The 18,934-nt window shown below is 40.2% G+C and overlaps 1 protein-coding gene across 1 annotated transcript in view; it reads left to right on the top strand.

Moving 5' to 3' along the window:
• The window catches only part of SPIRE2 (spire type actin nucleation factor 2), a 47,237-nt gene extending 28,632 nt beyond the window's left edge, over positions 1 to 18,605 (top strand). Inside the window, exons 5-15 of the mRNA XM_072422606.1 lie at positions 3,057 to 3,221; positions 5,192 to 5,278; positions 5,371 to 5,494; positions 6,872 to 7,035; positions 8,912 to 9,125; positions 10,286 to 10,407; positions 11,362 to 11,496; positions 12,619 to 12,686; positions 13,080 to 13,107; positions 14,489 to 14,595; positions 15,107 to 18,605. Of these exons, the coding sequence (XP_072278707.1) occupies positions 3,057 to 3,221; positions 5,192 to 5,278; positions 5,371 to 5,494; positions 6,872 to 7,035; positions 8,912 to 9,125; positions 10,286 to 10,407; positions 11,362 to 11,496; positions 12,619 to 12,686; positions 13,080 to 13,107; positions 14,489 to 14,595; positions 15,107 to 15,314 (1,422 nt within the window). The 3' untranslated portion in view covers positions 15,315 to 18,605. The remainder of the gene's footprint in view (positions 1 to 3,056; positions 3,222 to 5,191; positions 5,279 to 5,370; positions 5,495 to 6,871; positions 7,036 to 8,911; positions 9,126 to 10,285; positions 10,408 to 11,361; positions 11,497 to 12,618; positions 12,687 to 13,079; positions 13,108 to 14,488; positions 14,596 to 15,106) is intronic.
• Positions 18,606 to 18,934: the final 329 nt, after the last annotated feature.

Here is an 18,934-nt window from a genome sequence, read left to right as displayed (position 1 = left end):
AATGTCTGGAACATGGCGGGATTTGATGGTGCTGTGGGGCTTTTAGGAAGCTGGAACCCTACATGACCTCATCATATTACCCTCTCAAATAAGGCCACCTAGTCACCTCCCTTCCCGAATAAATATGTAGTTGCAGATTTTCATTTTGCTCCCCATACCTGGGCTGTACCTTCCCATAGAGCTCTGTAGGTCCATGTTTAGAGGGGAGTCACGTGGGAGAAGGTCCCATAGAACCCCAATAATCTGCTGGTGGCATTTAATAAAGCCTGGAAGTCATGAGCATGTTTGCAAAGTACGTATGCATCTTGTGGGGGGAAGGAGGTGAGCTGGGTTAGCCTAATAGTTGAGGGGCATTGGAGTACAATGGAATTAAAGTGTGTGCTGTCTTTAAATATTGCCAAGTTTTTTTGTCAATATCCCAGTCCAGAAACCCCAACTAGAATTAGGATAGATAGTTGCCTTCTGGTTCATTGACAACTTTAAGATTTTGGATTTCCAATTACTTTCTGTTCTGGTAAAAATGTTCATCAGGACATATAAAAAAGTAACACATTTAGCCAGGTAGCTAGCATTTTCGGAGGGTTAGCAATATGCATCCATGTGTTTTTTTAGTACAGGTTCCCTTTAATTGTAAAGTCTTCAGTTGGATACCAAAGTCTGACATCATCCTACAGAGGTTGTAGCAATCAAAAATGAACTTTGATTATCTTCTGCGAATAACACATTGTCCTATTACACAAACCTGTCATAAAATATAATACTACCGATTAGAAAATAAAATGCATCCAAAGCCAAAATTTACTTTTTTTCTTTGAATAGAGATGGGGGAATGGCTAAAACCGTTCTGTTATTTATTGCTGGTCGGTGTTCTGTAGGGCTGACGTGTCAGACCAATGTACAGACATCAACTTTTACTCACCGAGCCGCAATACATCCATGGAACCTTTAGATCTATGGGCAGGGAGAAATAACAGTATTCCAAGGACTGATACTGGGCAGGTGAAGTTTTTAGAACAATGTTAACCACTTGAGATCAGGTGCCCCATTAAATCCAGAAAGTGGCTTTCAAGGTTCCAAGCATGGGAACCCTGTTGGGATTCTCACTATTGGTCACAGCCAACATCGAGCCCACAAACTGAGATTCTAGGCTCATCTTCTGGGCTTTGGATCTGGAGAAAATTAGAAGATAGAAGTAATGTGATGTCATATGTGATGTGACACATCGTCTTAATTAGAAGGATGGGGCAGAGCTGTTGCAGGTCTGTCGAGTGTCTCCCCGCAGCAGTTGATCTCTGCTATAATGTTTAGACGTGATGTGTGGCTACGTACAGATTTTTGGTGCTGGAAGTAATCTTACGAGTGCTATACATACAGCCCCCATTCTGTTCTGAGACTATTTAATGTAAAGCGCTGCATAATTTGTTGGCGCTATAGAAATACTATTTATTAATAATAATATTAATAATAATAATAGAGAGGGAAGGAAGAATGAACGGCACCCCGACGTCCTCTGCTCTATTGCCATGCATTGTGGTCATTCCTGAGTGTTGTTCATTGATCTACCATGACAGATTGGTAAATTATATTAGGTATCCATGATTATCTGACAGCCATTGGCTTGGAGTCAAATTTGACCCAAACATTGGCAATTCAGCCCAAAGTGAATAAAGCTGAACACTAATGTCCAGCAAAAAAAAAAATCAGCATCAGGGGCAATGAGAGATACGTTGTGCGTTGTATCTGTCATCGCCTGGACTTACCAAGCTGTACACTGTACCTGGCTGAGGTTTAGCTGGCTAAATATTTGTACACCAGATTTCCCCCCGTTGATTTCAGTGAGGTTTAAATATGGCTCCAGAATCCACCCAAATATTGGGATCACTGGCAGTGAACCAAACAGGCAAATTCAACCAATAATGAGCAGCAGACACCAATAGGCTTCCATCAATGATCTTTCTTTATAAAAATGCCGGTCCCGTAGATGTCATGCTGACATTGAATTTGAGTCACTGACCCATAACCTGTATAGAAATAGGGGATTATAATGTTTTATTATTTTTACTGCTGCACACTTAGTGCAGGATTCCACCTTTTTTAAAGAGATCGCTATTATGAAAAGTATATTATTGTATAGAACATGTTAGAACATGTGATGGTATTACTGAATTTGGTATAATATTATTATTACACAGTATTTATATAGCGCCAACATATTATGCAGCGCTGTACAAAGTCCATAGTCATGTCTCTAACGGTCCTTCAAAGGGCTCACAATCTAATGTCCCTATCATAGTCATATGTCTGTAATACAATATGTGGACTTCTTTTTTATTTTAACATCCACATTTACAAACAAACCAAGCTGTTGAGCAAAAATATAAAATAAAATACAAACAATGCAATCAGTAAAAATAGTCAGCTGATGGAAATGCACCGTCAGGAGTATGTACGGCGCTTTCCATACTATACTGTTCTCTATACTGAGAAATCCCTGCCTGTAATAGTTATTCCATCTCCTTCCCTGGACAGCTTGGTTTGTATATCAATATGTAGATCAAGCATCAAAAAGATAAAAGGTTAATTTATATACCGGCAATTATCACATTTATTAACTGGATGTAATATTAATGCAATATTTTTATGATAGCAGCCCTTTGATCCCGCCCCATTGCTCGAAGTTCAGTCCACGCTGGCCCTGCACGGGTTTTAAAGCTCCCTGTACACAAGGCAGGTGTATGAGTTAGTGTGCAAGATGTTTGATAGCCTCACCTGTAAGATCCTAATATCGAAGTATGAAGTGAGTGCTGCATAGAGGTCACATATTCCTGAGCACAAACCTTTTCTATCCTTCGCACACCTCTGTGTAATATTGTGGAGCCATGTCCTGCGATCACTGTGTCCCACATTTGACTTCCTTTGGTCTCTGTTTCACATTCTGTTCTGTGCTGTGCGTCATGCAATATTTTCTATGTTGGACATGCATGGCGCATAGCTTGGCACGTTGGACAATGCTTTCTGCGCTGTGCGCATCACACTTGGTGTCGTGTGCTCTGCAGGCTCGCTTGTGGGTGCAGCTGATGAGAGATCTGCGACATGGGGTGCAGCTGAAGAAAGTGCGGGATAAGACGTTTAACTCTTTGCCAACTGAATATCAACTTACTCCATTCGAGATGCTAATGCAAGACATCAGGGCACGGAACTACAAGCTGCGCAAGGTCATGGTGAGTGGGCATCAGTGCCAACTATTTTTGTTATTTGGGACGCGAGGGTTTGTCTTGTGAAATTTCAGATGGCTTGTACCATAAAATTCCTTCCGTCTGCATGTCTTTCTCACATGTACATATACACTCTGCATTTGAGTGAGAGTTTTAAAAAGGAAAAAAACAAAATGATCAGGGGAGATTGGCAATTGTAGTCTGGTACATGTGTTTCCTGCATTGTGGTAAAAAGCCCATTATTTGACATGGGTTGCACTCACAACACTGGGCCTGATTTAATAAAGCTCTCCAAGGCTGGGGAGAATACACTTTCATCAGTGAAGCTGGGTGATCCAACAAACCTGTAATGAATCTGGTCCAGGATTCAAAACATTTGCTAGCAAATAACTTTGAAGAAATCTATTCCAGGTTTGCTGGATCACCCAGCTTTACTAATGAAAGTGTTTTCTCTCCAGCTTTGAAGAGCTTTTATAAATCAGCCCCTTTTATTATCACAACGCTCACATAATCTATATCTGTGCTTTAATGGTGTGTAACAGTGCTTGTGTTCTGAATTACACTGATATACTATTCATAAAGAATGGTAGCCCAATGCACCACGCTGTGTATACACTTTGCTGTAATACATTGCTTTAAAACTCATTTAACTGCATTAATGCAACCAAGTGTGTTAGAGACAACCATAACTGGGAGGTATAAAGAGGAAAAAACAACATGATCATGGGAGATTGGCAACTGTGCTCCTGTATTGCTCAGGTTCCCTTTAAAATTAATCACATGCAAAGCAAGGTCAGGATGTTTTAGCCTGGAATGGATACAAAGATGTGTCTTATTGCCAATATAGTGGTGGTTATCAGGATGCAGTTTTTGGTGTCCCTACACGTCCTGATTCCTAACCTCAAATTACAATTTTTGGAATAAATCTCTTAACACTCTTAAATGAACCCTAAAACTGGCAAAAAATAATCTGGAAAAAATACTAAATAATAAATTGTAATGTAATAAAGAACAATCATGAAATGAAGATTTTGCAGAATCCAGCACTTCTAGGTGTATCAGATTCTTAGTCCTGTGGTTCATTTAAGTGGTTCTTCCTGCCAAGCACTACAAGGCACATTAGTGGCACAGAGACTGGCAGAATGAACTATTGTGCATAGTAATAGACCTAGAAATTGAGACACATAGAAGTGTCAGATTCTTCTTTTATTTGGGTGATGGTTTCTACTTTTGTGTTTGGTGGCCCTGGCAGGAGGAAAGGAGAGTATTCTATATCTGTATTCCAGGGGACATTGGCTTTCCAGTTCTATTTACTGACCAGTTTGCTTTAACATATCATTAACCGCTCACCTTTCAACAACACTGGATCTTGAACCATAGCAATCAATCTGGTCCTTAAGCCATTGTCAGTAGTCATCAGTCTTGAAAATCCAACAAAATTCCAATCATTTGCAATTGATGACTGCAAGAAGCTTCTGCCATTCAATAAATCTTTACATTTTTATTAAAACACATTCAGGTTCATAGAAAAACAACCATAATAAACATCTTCTATTCAATAAATCCTAATAATATGTGTTGGCTTTTAAGATATGCAGATATTAAGTGGCTATCTCTATAAGATAATGGACACAGGAGTTTCATTTGTATTGTATCTCATCCTATCACCCCTTTAAGGAGTAATGATGTATTATAAATTACAAATAATGTATATAAAATACAGAAGGAAAGGAAAGCAATCCATCTGGTCTTTTAGGCTTTTACAGTAGTGATCAATCTTGCAGAATTCTAATAATTCGCAGTTGATGCTACTGTTGTTCCCTTCAATAAATCTTATTTTTGTAGGTGTAGTTTTAGAAGTGTCTAGGCTTGGACACATTAGCAAGTTGGTGACACTTTCTCTATAAAATGAACAAAGAATTTTTAAATAAAGTCTATTTTAAAGTGTAATGATGATGTATTATACTGTTTGACAGGTAGGGGGAGACATTCCTCCAAAGGTCAAGAAAGATGCACATGAGCTGATCCTGGACTTCATAAGGTCTCGTCCTCCATTGAAGCCAGTAAGAAATCTTTTCATATTCCACCTCCAAATGCATTCTGTGTTAACACGATTATAATAAAATAAGATAATAACACCTTCTGTTGTCCCTAGGTGTCCAGTAGGAATTTGCCACCATTGCCCCTTAGACAGAGGAGCCTCCATGAAAAGATTTTGGAGGAGATTAAACAAGAACCCAAACTACGTCCTGTGGAGACTCGGCAAAGAGGAAAAAAAGGTAGAAGTTGGGGGTCAGTGAGGTCGCTTCTGTGCAGTTATAAATATCTGCTCACTTCACAACTTGTGCCATGCAGAATACGTCTTTGAGTGTTTCTATAAATAAAATGTTTTCAGTTCTTGTTCAATGCAATTTTGCGAAATGCATGCATATTGTCCCTTGCAATGACACAGAAAATGTGTGCATGCTGCACTATTGAAAGCACACAATGCATGGCAATGCGTTTTCTTACGTTGTGCTGCAGTGAGCTGGTAAGGTGCATTGGGTTTTTGGAGACGTTTTTGCGCACTTACTACTGTTGTGTTTGTGAAGCAGGGGCAAAGTAAGGGTGCCTGCAATGCAACTCAGAATTTTACCATTACCAACTTTATCCAAAGCTAAACGAAAACATTTTGTCTGCAGTTGTTTCTTTTTGCATATCAAAGCACAGCTTGCTCCAGAAGTTAATGAATGTCTAGGCTCCATAAAGTTTGTTTTTTTGCTTTGTTTGTGATTAGCTCACAGTGAGGATTTTATACAGTAACTGACACCACACTACCTAATATTATGTTGAGACAAACATCTGTCCTAATTGCATTTATTAAAATAATGTACCTGTTCCGACTTACATACAAATTCAACTTAAGAACAAACCTATAGTCCCTATCTCTTATGTAATCCGGGGACCACCTGTAATTGTACATGGGACAGCTGCTCCTGGGCCCATAACCCTATCACCCATTATATCAGCCACATGGTCACATTCCATTCTGCAAGTAATAAAGCAATTTTCCATTCACAACTTTTCTTTTCCTTAAAAGAAAAGATCAACTTATTTTATACTCTAGGAAATTAATAAAAAAAGTGTGGAAGCTTTCCAACATGGGCAGGAAGAGAAGTGGAAATTTGTGGGGTGGAGGGGGTTTTGTTTCTAGAATCCCCTGAGTGGGGAGGGTTCATTTTAGAACTTTGGACTTGTGACTTATAGTTATTATTATTACACAGTATTTATATAGCGCCATCATATTACGCAGCGCTGTACAAAGTCCATACTCATGTCACTAACTGTCCCTCAAAGGAGCTCACAATCTATTGTCCCTACCATAGTCATATGTCATTTATACAGTCTAAGGTCAGTTTTGGGGGGAGCCAAAAACCTAACTCTTTTGCATTCACTTGGCTTATACGGGAAAAGAAAAACAGCTCAGATCCAACAACATGTCATGTACAAAAGTCTCTTCTTTTTTGAATCTACCAGCATGCTGTCACCTTTTTTATTGATTCTGAATAATCCCATTTTCATGTTGCAGGATGTTCAGATTACATTGATGTCTGATACTGATTTAATTCCCAGTTTGCTTTCATTCTAATGCTCTATCATAATGTACATCCTAATAGGCTTCGGGTCTCTCCCATGTATCGTGGATGCTTGTTCCAGTGACAAGAAGTCAACATCCTGCATTAACCTCTCCGTTCCAGATCCGGTAGCTCCCCGACAACGTCCTCGTATTCTGCTAAAAGCTCCGACGCTGGCTGAGATGGAAGAAATGAATCTGTCTGAGGTACAATATTACAATTCTTACAGGTCGAGGAATTGGAGGAAAGGAAAGCAGCCAGTGAGGTGATTGCTGTTCCTCAAGGGTTGGTCATTCTGACTGTCAGTGGGGTGCAAAGGACGGAGCATGGATTGTAAGCTTTTGGGTCAGGGTCCTCTACTCCTCCTGTGCCACTGTCTGGTTCTGTCTGTCATTTGCAACCCCTAATTAATGTACAGCACTGTGTAATCTGTTGGTGCTATATAAGTCCAGTATATTATTATTATTATTAATATTATTAAATATATTAATAATAATGATTAAGGGAAGATATCACGAAAAACAATGGGTTGTAATAACATACCCCTGTCATGGGAGAATTATATTGCCATTGCATTAGTACTTTCTGAGTTTTGGGCCTGGAACAAGCTTAGGGATAAGGGATTTGGACTCTGATTTACACGATTCTGCTTTAGGCTTGTAACTCTTTGTAACATAGGCAGGCAACTAGTATTTTCTGCAGGAAGCCAGCAGTTACATCGCAATACAATATGATTTGTGTACTAAAAATATTGTTAGTTCCATTTATTTACTGAGACACAAAGATCCTAATTATTTTTGGTGTTTGAAGTCGGGTTGTTCTTATATTCGACCAGAATATGGCTGTTCAGATTTACTATTGTTTTTCAAATTCGGATAGACCTGACACGAAAAACAGGGATTCAACTTTGCAAATTCGTGTGTAAAAAAAATGTGTAAAAAAAAAAGAAAAAGGCTTTAATGTTAAAGTAATTTATTGGATGTGTGTGATTTGTGTAACTAACTTTTATTTTTTTACAGGTTATCCCACAATGACAGGATGATTCCCATGGCTGCACAGCTATGGGAATCCTTCTGTCAGTGTGGGATTCCCCAGGCACTAGAGGTTAAATAAGAAGTCTCCCCATTCATCACCTCTAGTGCTCTGTGATTGGCTGAGTAAAGGTAAACCTTGATGACCGCTCAAGCGTTATCAGGATTTTCCTTTCCCCAGCCAATCACAGAGCACTAGAAGTGAATGGGGAGACTTGTCCCCATTTAGCCTCTAGTGCCCGGGGATCCCGTGGGACTCCTGTGTTCTTGGATAGAGAATCTCTATACAAGAACACATACTATCGTTACGCTAGGGCTGTAAGTGAAATAAGGGGAGTGGGGCTGTCAGCTCGGCTCCCCTGATTGCTCTTGCAGTTCTACACAGTCCCGAAAAATAACCTTAATTTTCTACCCATTGACTTTAATGGTGTATTTGAATTCGACATTCGATTACTTGAACAATATCCCCCTATTCGATCGAATAGCTGTTGAATCGAATAGTGAGATATTCGACCAACACTAGTCCTAACACTAGTAATATTCTTATTTTGTTTTTGTTTTTTTAATGAATGCCATGCATTATTTATGCCTAATCTGTGCCTACATCATGGTGACCAACGTTGGCACATTTTGATGACAAAACTGTCCTGTGGTATCCCATGAGCTCCAGTCTACCAAAAAAATTGCACATTTTCCAAATATCCTCATACTGCTTATCCTGTTGATAGCTTAGTTATTATTTCTGGTTGTGTCCTTAATTAGGAGGTTTCCTCTCAAATCTTGCCAGGACAAGAAATGGGAAATCTTTGTACTGGGGGACTAAGACAAACTAACATTTTTAGAATGAAAGATTTTGCCAAATGCAAGTATATCCTATACAAATATCTACAGAATTAATATGTTTTAATTTTGCTTAAATCTTGACCCAATTTGCTCTCTCCCCATCCCAGCACTAAAAATTATTAATAATAATTTGCATATACCGGTAGTAGTTGCGATAATTCAGGAAGTCCCGACCAAAAACTGACTTATGTTTTGACTTTTCTTTTAGGAAGATGATTCCCCCAACTCGGAGCTGCGGAGGGTAATTAGCGCCCCATTGCCTCTTAAACGTGACCGCTCATTCTCGGAGCAGGACCTGGCACAGCTGCAGTGTGAGATGGGACACAAACATCCGCGGGAAGCTCTTCCGGATCCAGAAGAAACAGACGCACGAGCTCGATCTGGCAGCATGAACATCCCACGAGGAGTGAATCGGAGTTTCCGTAAGTTATATTATCTTTGCTCTCTGTTGATTCTTGTAACTTTTTAGTACTTTAATCCTAAAGAGGCAGCAATATTTTTAATAACATGCACAGGATTTGCTTCCTGATACAAAATGGGTTTTATTCTGGTACTCCTTCTCACTTTGTTAGTCAATGCATGTACTAATATTCCGCTCGTCATGGTTAGTGTTGGTGTTCGAATTCAGGTTGTCCCTATATTCGACCTGAAAATTATGGTTCGAATTCAGGCAGACCTGACCCGAAAAACACAAAATTCGACTTTGCGAATTTGTTTTTAAAAATATGTTTTTAAAAAAAAGGTGAACTCCAGATGAACTCTCAATGGAGTTTCTCCATTGAGAAGTTCAGTTCCCACAATCACTAGGTTGTACTTATCATTGATAAGTACAGCCTGGGGAGCTTGGGAACTTGCGGTCGCAGCTGATTGGAGGCACGCAAGTGCCTTCAAATCCCCCCCCATAGACTTTAAAGGTGTTCGCGTTCGGCGTTCGATCACCCGAAAAATATCGTGCTATTCGATCGAAAAGCTGCCGAATCGAACACTCAGGTATTCGACCGACACTAGTCATGGATCACTCAGTGCTGCTTAGCCAAACTTCTAGTTGGTTACTAAGAATTGAGCATCTCACCCAAAGGTCACTGATATGACATCATGGTATGACTACATATCCCATCATCCCCAGGACCCATAAACAAAGCACAGGGGAATAGCTTGGTGACATGAGCACCCGTTCTTAGCAGGGAAGTATCCTAATCTCATAGCCATTGGGCTATCATATCAGCACCTGCAGATGTGGAATGTCTGGATGTAGTTCCTGTTGTGAGGAATCACACATAGGTGTCTACAATAGCATTCCATAGGACCCTGCAAGGTGATGTAGCCACCTTTTAAAATAATAAATTATAAAGTCTGAAACTTTGGTTGAAACCCTAGGAAGTCATCAAAAAGTGCTAACTTGGATAATTTATTAACATTTCCAGATTGAGCTGGAGATAGGAGACTGTCCATAGTATCAACATGAGGCCACTTAGAGCAGTAGTTGTCCAGAACGATAGAGCGCAATGTTCAATGATTGATGGAGATTCAATGTCATGCAATGCAGCTTGTCACACTTTAACCATAATACTCTTACCTACAGTGAGTTACTCAACGTGCGGCAGTTGTGGAAGTCCATCGCCCAGCCGTAGCACACTCAGCTCTGTGCAAGAGAAAGCCGAACCCGAGTCCAGTGGAGACAACAGCTCCAAACACCGCTGGCTGGTAAGTGGTCAGAGAACAGAAAACTCTATTCACAAAAATAAGGAAACCCAACGGAGAACAGTAACGGAATCTTTTGGCAGAGCCCAGTCAGGTGTCCTCTGTAGGCTGGAAATCTACACTGTGAGAATGGAGCTTTGCATCCCACAGAAGACACCTGACTGGGCTGTGCAAAAAGATCTCGTTACTGTTCTCCTATGGGTTTCCTTATTTTTGAAATTCTTTTGAAAATGCAACTTAAAGAAAATGTGAGGGCTCCTTCGTGCTATAGCAATGCGGCAATAGGCTGACCAACACAACGCATTGCATACAAATGTAGTACATGCTTCATTTTCTAAGTGCATTGCACAGCAAAATACTTCCATCCAATGTGGGCATCAATGTATTACTAAGGTGCAATAAAGTGCTACTAACCAGCTATGTGCTGTGCTATGCTGCAACCCAACATATTAGTGTGAATGAGCTGTAAAGGTTATTCAGTTACATTATGGTTAGGGTTTGATGTGAACTGATTGCAGGGGAGGGTTATGAGTTTTTTTGGTTTAGTTTATTGATTGATAATTTGGAATTACTGGTTAAGCATTAGAGGAGGAAGACTATGCAAAGCAAATGGCTTAATTTAGGGATTAAATTAAGTGTTAGGTAAGGCTTCAGCATTAGTAACCATTCATCAATGGGTGGGAATCTTGCTGATTTGATTTTACTAACCCAAGAGCCACTTGTTCAAAGAACAGGCTTGTCATCCATGCACATTGCACCATTTATAAAACATAGCCATCTGCTGAAAGTGGTTTTTAAATCTACACAAGCAATCTTGTAATATAGCAAAAAATGTAGACTGCAGCAACCAATTAGAAATCATCTTTCACTGATAACTATTGGTATGGGTTACTGCACCTTCTTCATTGTCTTATGTTATGGAATAAGCCAAGAAGACTTTATTATTCTCTCTTTTAGGAGTTCAGCCACCCAGTGGACACCCTGGCTTTAACCGTGGAGGAAGTTATAAATGTGCGAAAGGTGCTTGTGAAGGCCGAGATGGAAAAGTTTCTGCAGAGCAAAGAGTTGTACAACAATATGAAAAAGGGCAAGGTATGTGGCACACCCAGTATCGTAGGATAAGCCATAGGAACTTCGTAATGTGCATGCAAGAGTGTGTGTATATGTATGTATGTATATGAATGTGTGTATACCGTATTTTTCGCCGTATATGACGCTCCGGAATATAGGACGCACCCAATTTTAAAGGAGGAAAATCTAGAAAAAAAAGATTCTGAAAGATTATTCCCCTTCTGATCACTCATGTGCCATTCATACCGGTATTCCCCTTCTGATCACTCATGTGCCATTCAAATTCCCTTTCTGATCACTCTGTGCCATTCAAATTCCCCTTCTGATCACTCTGCCATTCAAATTTCCCTTCTGATCACTCTGTGCCGTTCTTACCTTTTTTTCCACTGTACGGCAGTTAGGGCAGGGATCAGCAGGGGGTGCTGTGCCGGCTTCTTTCGCTCTGCACTGCAGCCAGGAGGAGACACACGCTGCAGCCAGAGAGGAGAGGAGACACACGCAGGATCGGGTATCGGGTGAGTATCTTATTTTAATTATTTTATAACACATTTGTCGTATAAGATGCACCATCTTTTCCCCCCCGGTTTTGGGGAAGAAAAAGTGCGTCTTATAAGGCAAAAAATACTGTGTGTGTGTATATTTATATATATATATATATATATATATATATATATATATGTGCAAGTTTTTATATTCCTCTTGGAACAGATTTTTTTTTCATTTTGTGCAAAGTATTTCTTGTTCTAAAATCAAAACTACTCCATGTGCTACATTTTTGAAAGCTTTCATTTAAAGATAGACTAATTATTTATGTTTTTTATACTAAACGTTTAAAAACTTACAAACATTTATTACATAACAATGGATCCCCAGAGACCAATGGGATAGCAGGGTACAGCAGAATCTGCTTGCTGTTAGATTCCATTTGTCTGAAACTTCAGCCTCTGATAGGGGATAAAAAAACTTGATGCTCTGAAACTTTTTATTTCTTGTTTGTTGTTTTTAGTTCTGTCTTGGATTTTTTTTTAACAAAGTTTAGAAGGATAAATCGCTATGGAGGCTTTAGCTTTTTCTGTTCAACATGAAAACACAAAATCTTCATGTTTAATGGGTAGTTTATACCTCTGTTATTCTCATTTGCAGGTTTGCTGCTGTTGCAAATCAAAGTTTCCTCTCTTCTCTTGGCCTGCCAACTGTTTGTTCTGTAAAAGGTAAATATTCTGATTCATAAAATCACATAGACATAGATACACATATAACTAGAGAGAAGAAGCAGATCATGTACATACATGTGCACAAATTAAATGTTTATTAACTTGATAACTAATTATAGTTTCATCATTTGTTGATAGAAATCAATAAAAACTTATACCAGCCGGTATATTTTACATGTTCATGAAATGACCATTTGAAATTATACATTCCTTGATCTTTAGATTTGGATCTGTTTTTGGTGTTGTCTCACTTAGTAGCAGTTAGCAGTAATAAAATTCCCTAATGTTATACAGTTTGGCTTACTGCCAGGACTTTGGATTGGTTGCTATTACTTTTTAAATTGCGCTATGTGACTTGCACGTGTTGATGGTTTTTTTGCTTCCCTCTAGGTCAGCTTGTGGCTCCTGCAGCATGAAGGTGAGTTTTCATATTGTATTATAAAAATGAAAGCAATGGCTTCGCTTGTTACTATGGAACTAATGTTCCCAGCATGTTTCCATAAACCCTAGATAAGTCGGTCTTAACGTCCTACTGACATCAGCTAGAGAGCTAATAATTGCTTACAACATAATATTATATATAGAAGAACAGCAAGACTGTGCACCTAGCAGATCATGTAACTGCGACTGGGCCCATCAGCACATGGGGGCCCAGCACAGCCTAGCTGTATACTTTACACCAATGGTCGTCAACCTTTTGGACCACTAAATTTACGGACTCCGGACCGGGGGAGCCATGTGTCACTCAAAGGAGAGGAAGCGTCCCCTTTAGTGACATCATGATGCGAGAACCCGGCCACTCTCCTATTGCAGATATGAGCCTGCCCACCACCCTGAGCCTGCAATCCATACAGGAGACGTGGTCTGCGGCTCTTGCCGGTGCGACCCCACTGGGCATTTATGGGTAATTTAGTTATGTTTAATCAATCACAATGAAAATGTTGGTATGTTGAAGCCCTTTTCAATCACCGCAAACTTTTGTAAGTTTGCATAAATTTCAGTGGCTTTATGGCCAAGCTCAGGGACATATTTAGAAATCGTGAATCCTTGGTTGGGCCTCCAGACTTGCTTCCACAGCATCATGGTGCTTGGAAGAACATATGTGATTGCCTTGGAGGCCGCCAGTGTCTCCCACCTGCCATGTGTTCTCTGTGCAACCACAACATCATAGAAGATACAAGGATGATATCCTGCAGTTGACAATGCTGGAAGTTATGGAGTGGGATGGGAATGGTGAGCGTGACATTGGCAGCCTCCCCTCCTAACTCAGACCTTGCATATCAGGCACCCCATATCTGGGCACCCATAGTTTCCTCTGGCTGTTCCAAATGCCACTCTGCTGTTCAATGGACAGTAAGGGCATTCTTTTTGGGCATTGAAATGGCAGTTGACAAGGTTTAATTATGGCAGATCAATCTCAAGTAATAGGGGCAAATAAGAGCATTTCATGACTAATAAAGGTAGCAGTCCCCGAATGTTGTCTGCTCTTTGACAAGGCTTATAGTCTGTAAACTCCACCGGGCAGGGTCCTCTCCTCCTCCTGTATCTGTCTGTCATCTGCTACCCCAATTTAATGTACAGCGCTGTGTAATATGTTGGTGCTATATAAATCCTGTTTATTATTAATAATAATAGTAATAAAGGGGCTTAAAGTACAGGTTCACTTTATTGATCATCTCAAAACCCAAAACAAATATTCTTGCTATCCATAGATGATCTCTTGGTGTGAATAGTTTAATTTAGATGCTGTTTGTAAAATATAACATATTTTTAATGGTTGTCATTGATTCTTTTTTCAGATGAAGCTCCCTGCCAAGAAGTTGGGGCACATCCCAGTCTACAGTGTGGGGTTTGAAAGCCAATCTGGCACAAGTGGACACGCACACAAAAAAAAGGACAGCTTCCAGTGAGTATACAAATATGCACCATATGAAGGGCTATAATATACTGATGGAAAGTCCAATGCCTTGTATGTAGAATCCAAAGGGTTTATGGGGTGAATAGAATTCTTGAACACTCATGCTCACCTACCTGTTTCTGAAAGCTTTTCTCTGTTCAAGATCTATAGCCACCAAAGATTTGACACTTCCTGGTGTGTCAGATGCCTACTCACCCAACTTGCACGGTGGTTCCATCCACCAAGTCTTATGTCTACGGAACACAATAGTAACATGGAGATCGGTGGAGGAACAACAGCAGGATAAAGGGGGTGTAGGCATCTGACTCGAAGGATCAGATGGGAAGATTTGGTGTAGGTGACTAGAATCACTTTTGATTGCAGGAGAACATTGAATCATCTTTATATTCCTGTGAATCAAACAAAGCTAAATAGAACATTCTTCATAATTTTGGGTTGACTTGAGAAGTCAGTTTTTGGTGGACTGACCATTGTGTCTATATCTTTTGTCTTTGTTTAGCTCCTGTGGTGGATTGTCCTGGAAGAATGTAGAGGGCCAGTTCCCCCACATCTATGCTCAGGGTTCTACTCTGAAGGACGTGTGTTTGGACTGTTCCAGTTTCATTCGTGATGTAGTGTGCTCAAGCCGTAAGAGTGTGGACATCCTGAACACCAGGCCCCACGTAGGGACCTCTCATCCTCCCTATCGGACAGTTAAGAAACTGTGATCAATGCTGCACTTTCCCTGCCAAAAATCCACCCAGCACCTTACACCCTCCACCCATTTTCATGCTATAGGGTCATATTCGGGGGCAGAACAAGTCATTACCCCATCTAAGCCAGGCAGTGCAGCTATGTTACTGAACAGAAAGGCACTCTGGGACTAGCGAAGCAGAACATCACCAAACCTTTGGGGTACCATACTGGTGCCTGAACACTTACCCTGGCCACTTACCTAGGCCATCTCTGCATAAAACACTAACTTGTTGCTTTACCAGTCATGTCTACCCAACACTGATATTCATTCCATCCATTGTTCTCAACCCACTGGTTTACCAAGATCTTTTAGAAGTGGGGGGATTTCCCCTTCAGCAGCCACTTTAAATTCAGCAAGTGAGTCTCGCTCCTGCTGCTCCATTTCCCCCATTGTAATGTAAAATAATGAGAGGGGGCACTAGTACCAGCAACCCCTTTCCATAAGGGTGACAGTCAGTGGGGAGATTTGGATTTGGATGCTGAGGTCTCATTGCTGAAATTATTGCAAAAGAGGTAAAACTAACTGGTGGGTGACTTGACTCGTCATTCATTCAGAATAGATTCATACAGAATTAATATAAAGCTGTTTAGTAAGTATACCCCTTGAAGAGGACACGTCCTAATTTTTAGGTATATGTACCTTTTAAAGAGGACCTGCCATGCCTTTAGGTGTATGTACCCTTTAAAGTGTACCTATCATGCTTTTTAAGTGTGGGGACCTTTAAAAGAGAACCATCCATGCCTTGAATAAAGTGTGCATTACGTAGTTTCCTTTACAGTGGCCCTGCACTATAAACTTCTTTGTGATAGATGCCAATACCGAAACAGGTTCCTCGTGGGAGAATCCCAAGTCCTAAGAATGAGGAATAAAGTCCATGACAAGTAAACCGTATCAATGCTACCTCTGGAATTTAGATTTGGCCTGTACCTTCTTCATTAGCGGTCCATTCATTGGCTTTGTTTTTTGTATCAGCCATGGTGCAGCACTTTTTATTTATGACAGATCCTCTTTAAAATTTTGGGTTTATTGTTGAATTAAAGAACTCCCGTATGTAGTTACAAACCTAATGCTGTGAAGGAGAATGGCAAAGGTAGATGCTGCGTTCGGTTTCATCGATATGATGAAGGTCTTATTGTATTTTGGCAAGTTGAAGGTCTACATCAACCTACTGTTACAGCGACAGCTCCAGTGTATCGGTTACAAAGAGTTAGTTGTCACTGACTTGACTGTAGTCGACATTAAATTCTTCCACAACCCTATTTCCTTTATCAAAAGAGGTGAAGCTTAAAGGGAACCTTTCTTGATAGAAACATTGAAGTGACCATTGCCAAGTTCTTATGGTGCAACTGCTGGTTGCCTGTCCATACTAAACCACAGACAAGTAGATCAACTCTTCTAAAATTTCTCTGACCTTCCTTTTCTGTATGATTGCTCCATGTTAGTACTCCATGAAAGTAGCAGCCAATGGATGGGTATGAGAGCCAAGCAACCCCCATAAAACGGGATCAAGGCTTGGATAGCTTGGAATGTTGGGTTAACGGTTTGGCAGCCATTGTGTAACCTCATCTTTTTACAAAAATGCCCAACAATCTATATTGAAAAAGAAAAAAACTAAAATGCCTGCGTTCCTTACCTACTTCCTTTCCAGCATATTCTTTTCTCCTTGACTAGAATACAGGTACACTTAACAGTATTAGAGAAATGTACTACACTGGACGTCCACTTGACATGATTGTGTATCATATTCTATTATATCTAATGTATAATGTTAATCTTGGAAGTGTGTGTGGAATCCATGGGGATCTAGCTGGATCACTGGATCCTTTATACATATCATATATCTCAAAGACTTAATAAGAACTTCCATAGCTGCTTCTGTATGTTCCTGCCTTGGCTTCCTTCCACCATCAACTCACAAGACAACATCAAGCACGTAAGACCTTTGACTGTACGCTTTGGTGAATGATAGATACTGAATTAATCTTATGGAGTCCTCCAGATTCACAATGTCCTGGTGCTGTTCTGGTTTTTTGGTGGACTTGAAATGGTGAACATTGAAATATCTGCAACCAACCAACCTGATGTCCTGAAGATGTGTTTTAAGGTTGAGTACACCTGAGTACTTTTTGTTCTTGCTTTGTAAATGATTGAAGCTCGTTGCATATACTACGTATTTAGCAAGCAGCTCAGCCTAGTAGAAGCCAAGAACTTCTGAAGTCTCCTTGGTTGCTCCTCAAAGATCTAACTGGCACAAGGTCCATATAGGACATTCTGATTGAAGCTGAAGGTTTCCAGACGAGTTTCTTGGATACTAGGTACCATCATTTGTGTGATTTGGCAAAAGTTGGATTTGATTTCTCAGAGGAAGAAATGGGGAAGCACCACAACACGTTTCATGGTATATCTAGTCACTTCTTCACGAACCCAGAGAAGCCAGTACCAGCGCACCTGAAGCTTTAGGTCCCAGCAGCTACTGGGGCAACTCTAAAACTAAGAAGTAGAAAAAATAATAAACTCACTCTTCCAGATTCAAGTCCTTTCTCTCTTCTCCTGAGAAATGAAACCTGGGGCACATGATAGATGCTGGGCATTTTTATATGCTAAGTGAAAACAACTTTTTCAGCCTAGTACTTTCAAATTCTTGGGCATACTCGACCTTAAACACTCTGCAGCTTGAACTATTCCTGTAATTATCTGCATCATGGATTCTAGTGATGGGGGATGTAAGGCACTTTTAGTGTGTTCGTGCACAAGGGAGTTCACCTACGCTCACATTCTGCTTCCAAGCTTGGAATTTATCCCTTTGCATGTGAGAACCAACAATCTCCTCTCCCAGAATTTGCTTTTGGCTGTAGAATCCCATGTTGAGCTTAAACGGGCACCCAGTAACCTCAGAGCCCTCTTGTATTGACCTACGACCTTCACTTCCTTCAATGCATCACTATGAAACTGTACTGACATATTGCATTACAGGCACAGGACCTTAATATGGAGAAGTGCGGGCAAGCCGAATGAGATTTAACCCCTTAGGACTGGGGCAGCTGACTGGCTGTTGCAGGGCAACATTTCCCAGTCACCTCCAGACCTGAGGAGGTTCAACTCTTCCTATTTTTGTATGAAAACAAAGAAAATACCAAAAAATGTAGACTGGATGATTGTGTAAATATATAAATATGCTGTATATGTATGTTGGATAATTGCTTCTCCTGAACTGCACTCATCCTGAAACATCCCACTGCAGTAAAGATTGTTTTTCTAGAAATGCTGTGTGTATTGGTTATTGCTTGTGTCATGTATGGCTTGCATGTGATTCATTTAAATCTGAAACTTCTATATTTTTTATAATGCAGAATGATGTCCAAGGGGCCAATTCTGCATGGTTGGGTGGCTGTCCGGCTTTTTAATCTGGAATCTGGTGCAATTCTTAGTTACTGAGTTGCCTTTTGCTTGAGAAAATATTGATGCGGTAGTTGCAAGAATCGCTCCTATTACTATTAATTACCAGTATTTATATAGCACCAACATATTATGCAGTGCTGTACAATAAATAGGGGTTGCAAATGACAGACAGATACAAAGGGAGGAGAGGAC

Source organism: Pyxicephalus adspersus, chromosome 9, assembly GCF_032062135.1.
Source record: "Pyxicephalus adspersus chromosome 9, UCB_Pads_2.0, whole genome shotgun sequence".
NCBI lineage: Eukaryota > Metazoa > Chordata > Amphibia > Anura > Pyxicephalidae > Pyxicephalus > Pyxicephalus adspersus.
This window is presented reverse-complemented; position numbering and strand designations above follow the sequence as displayed.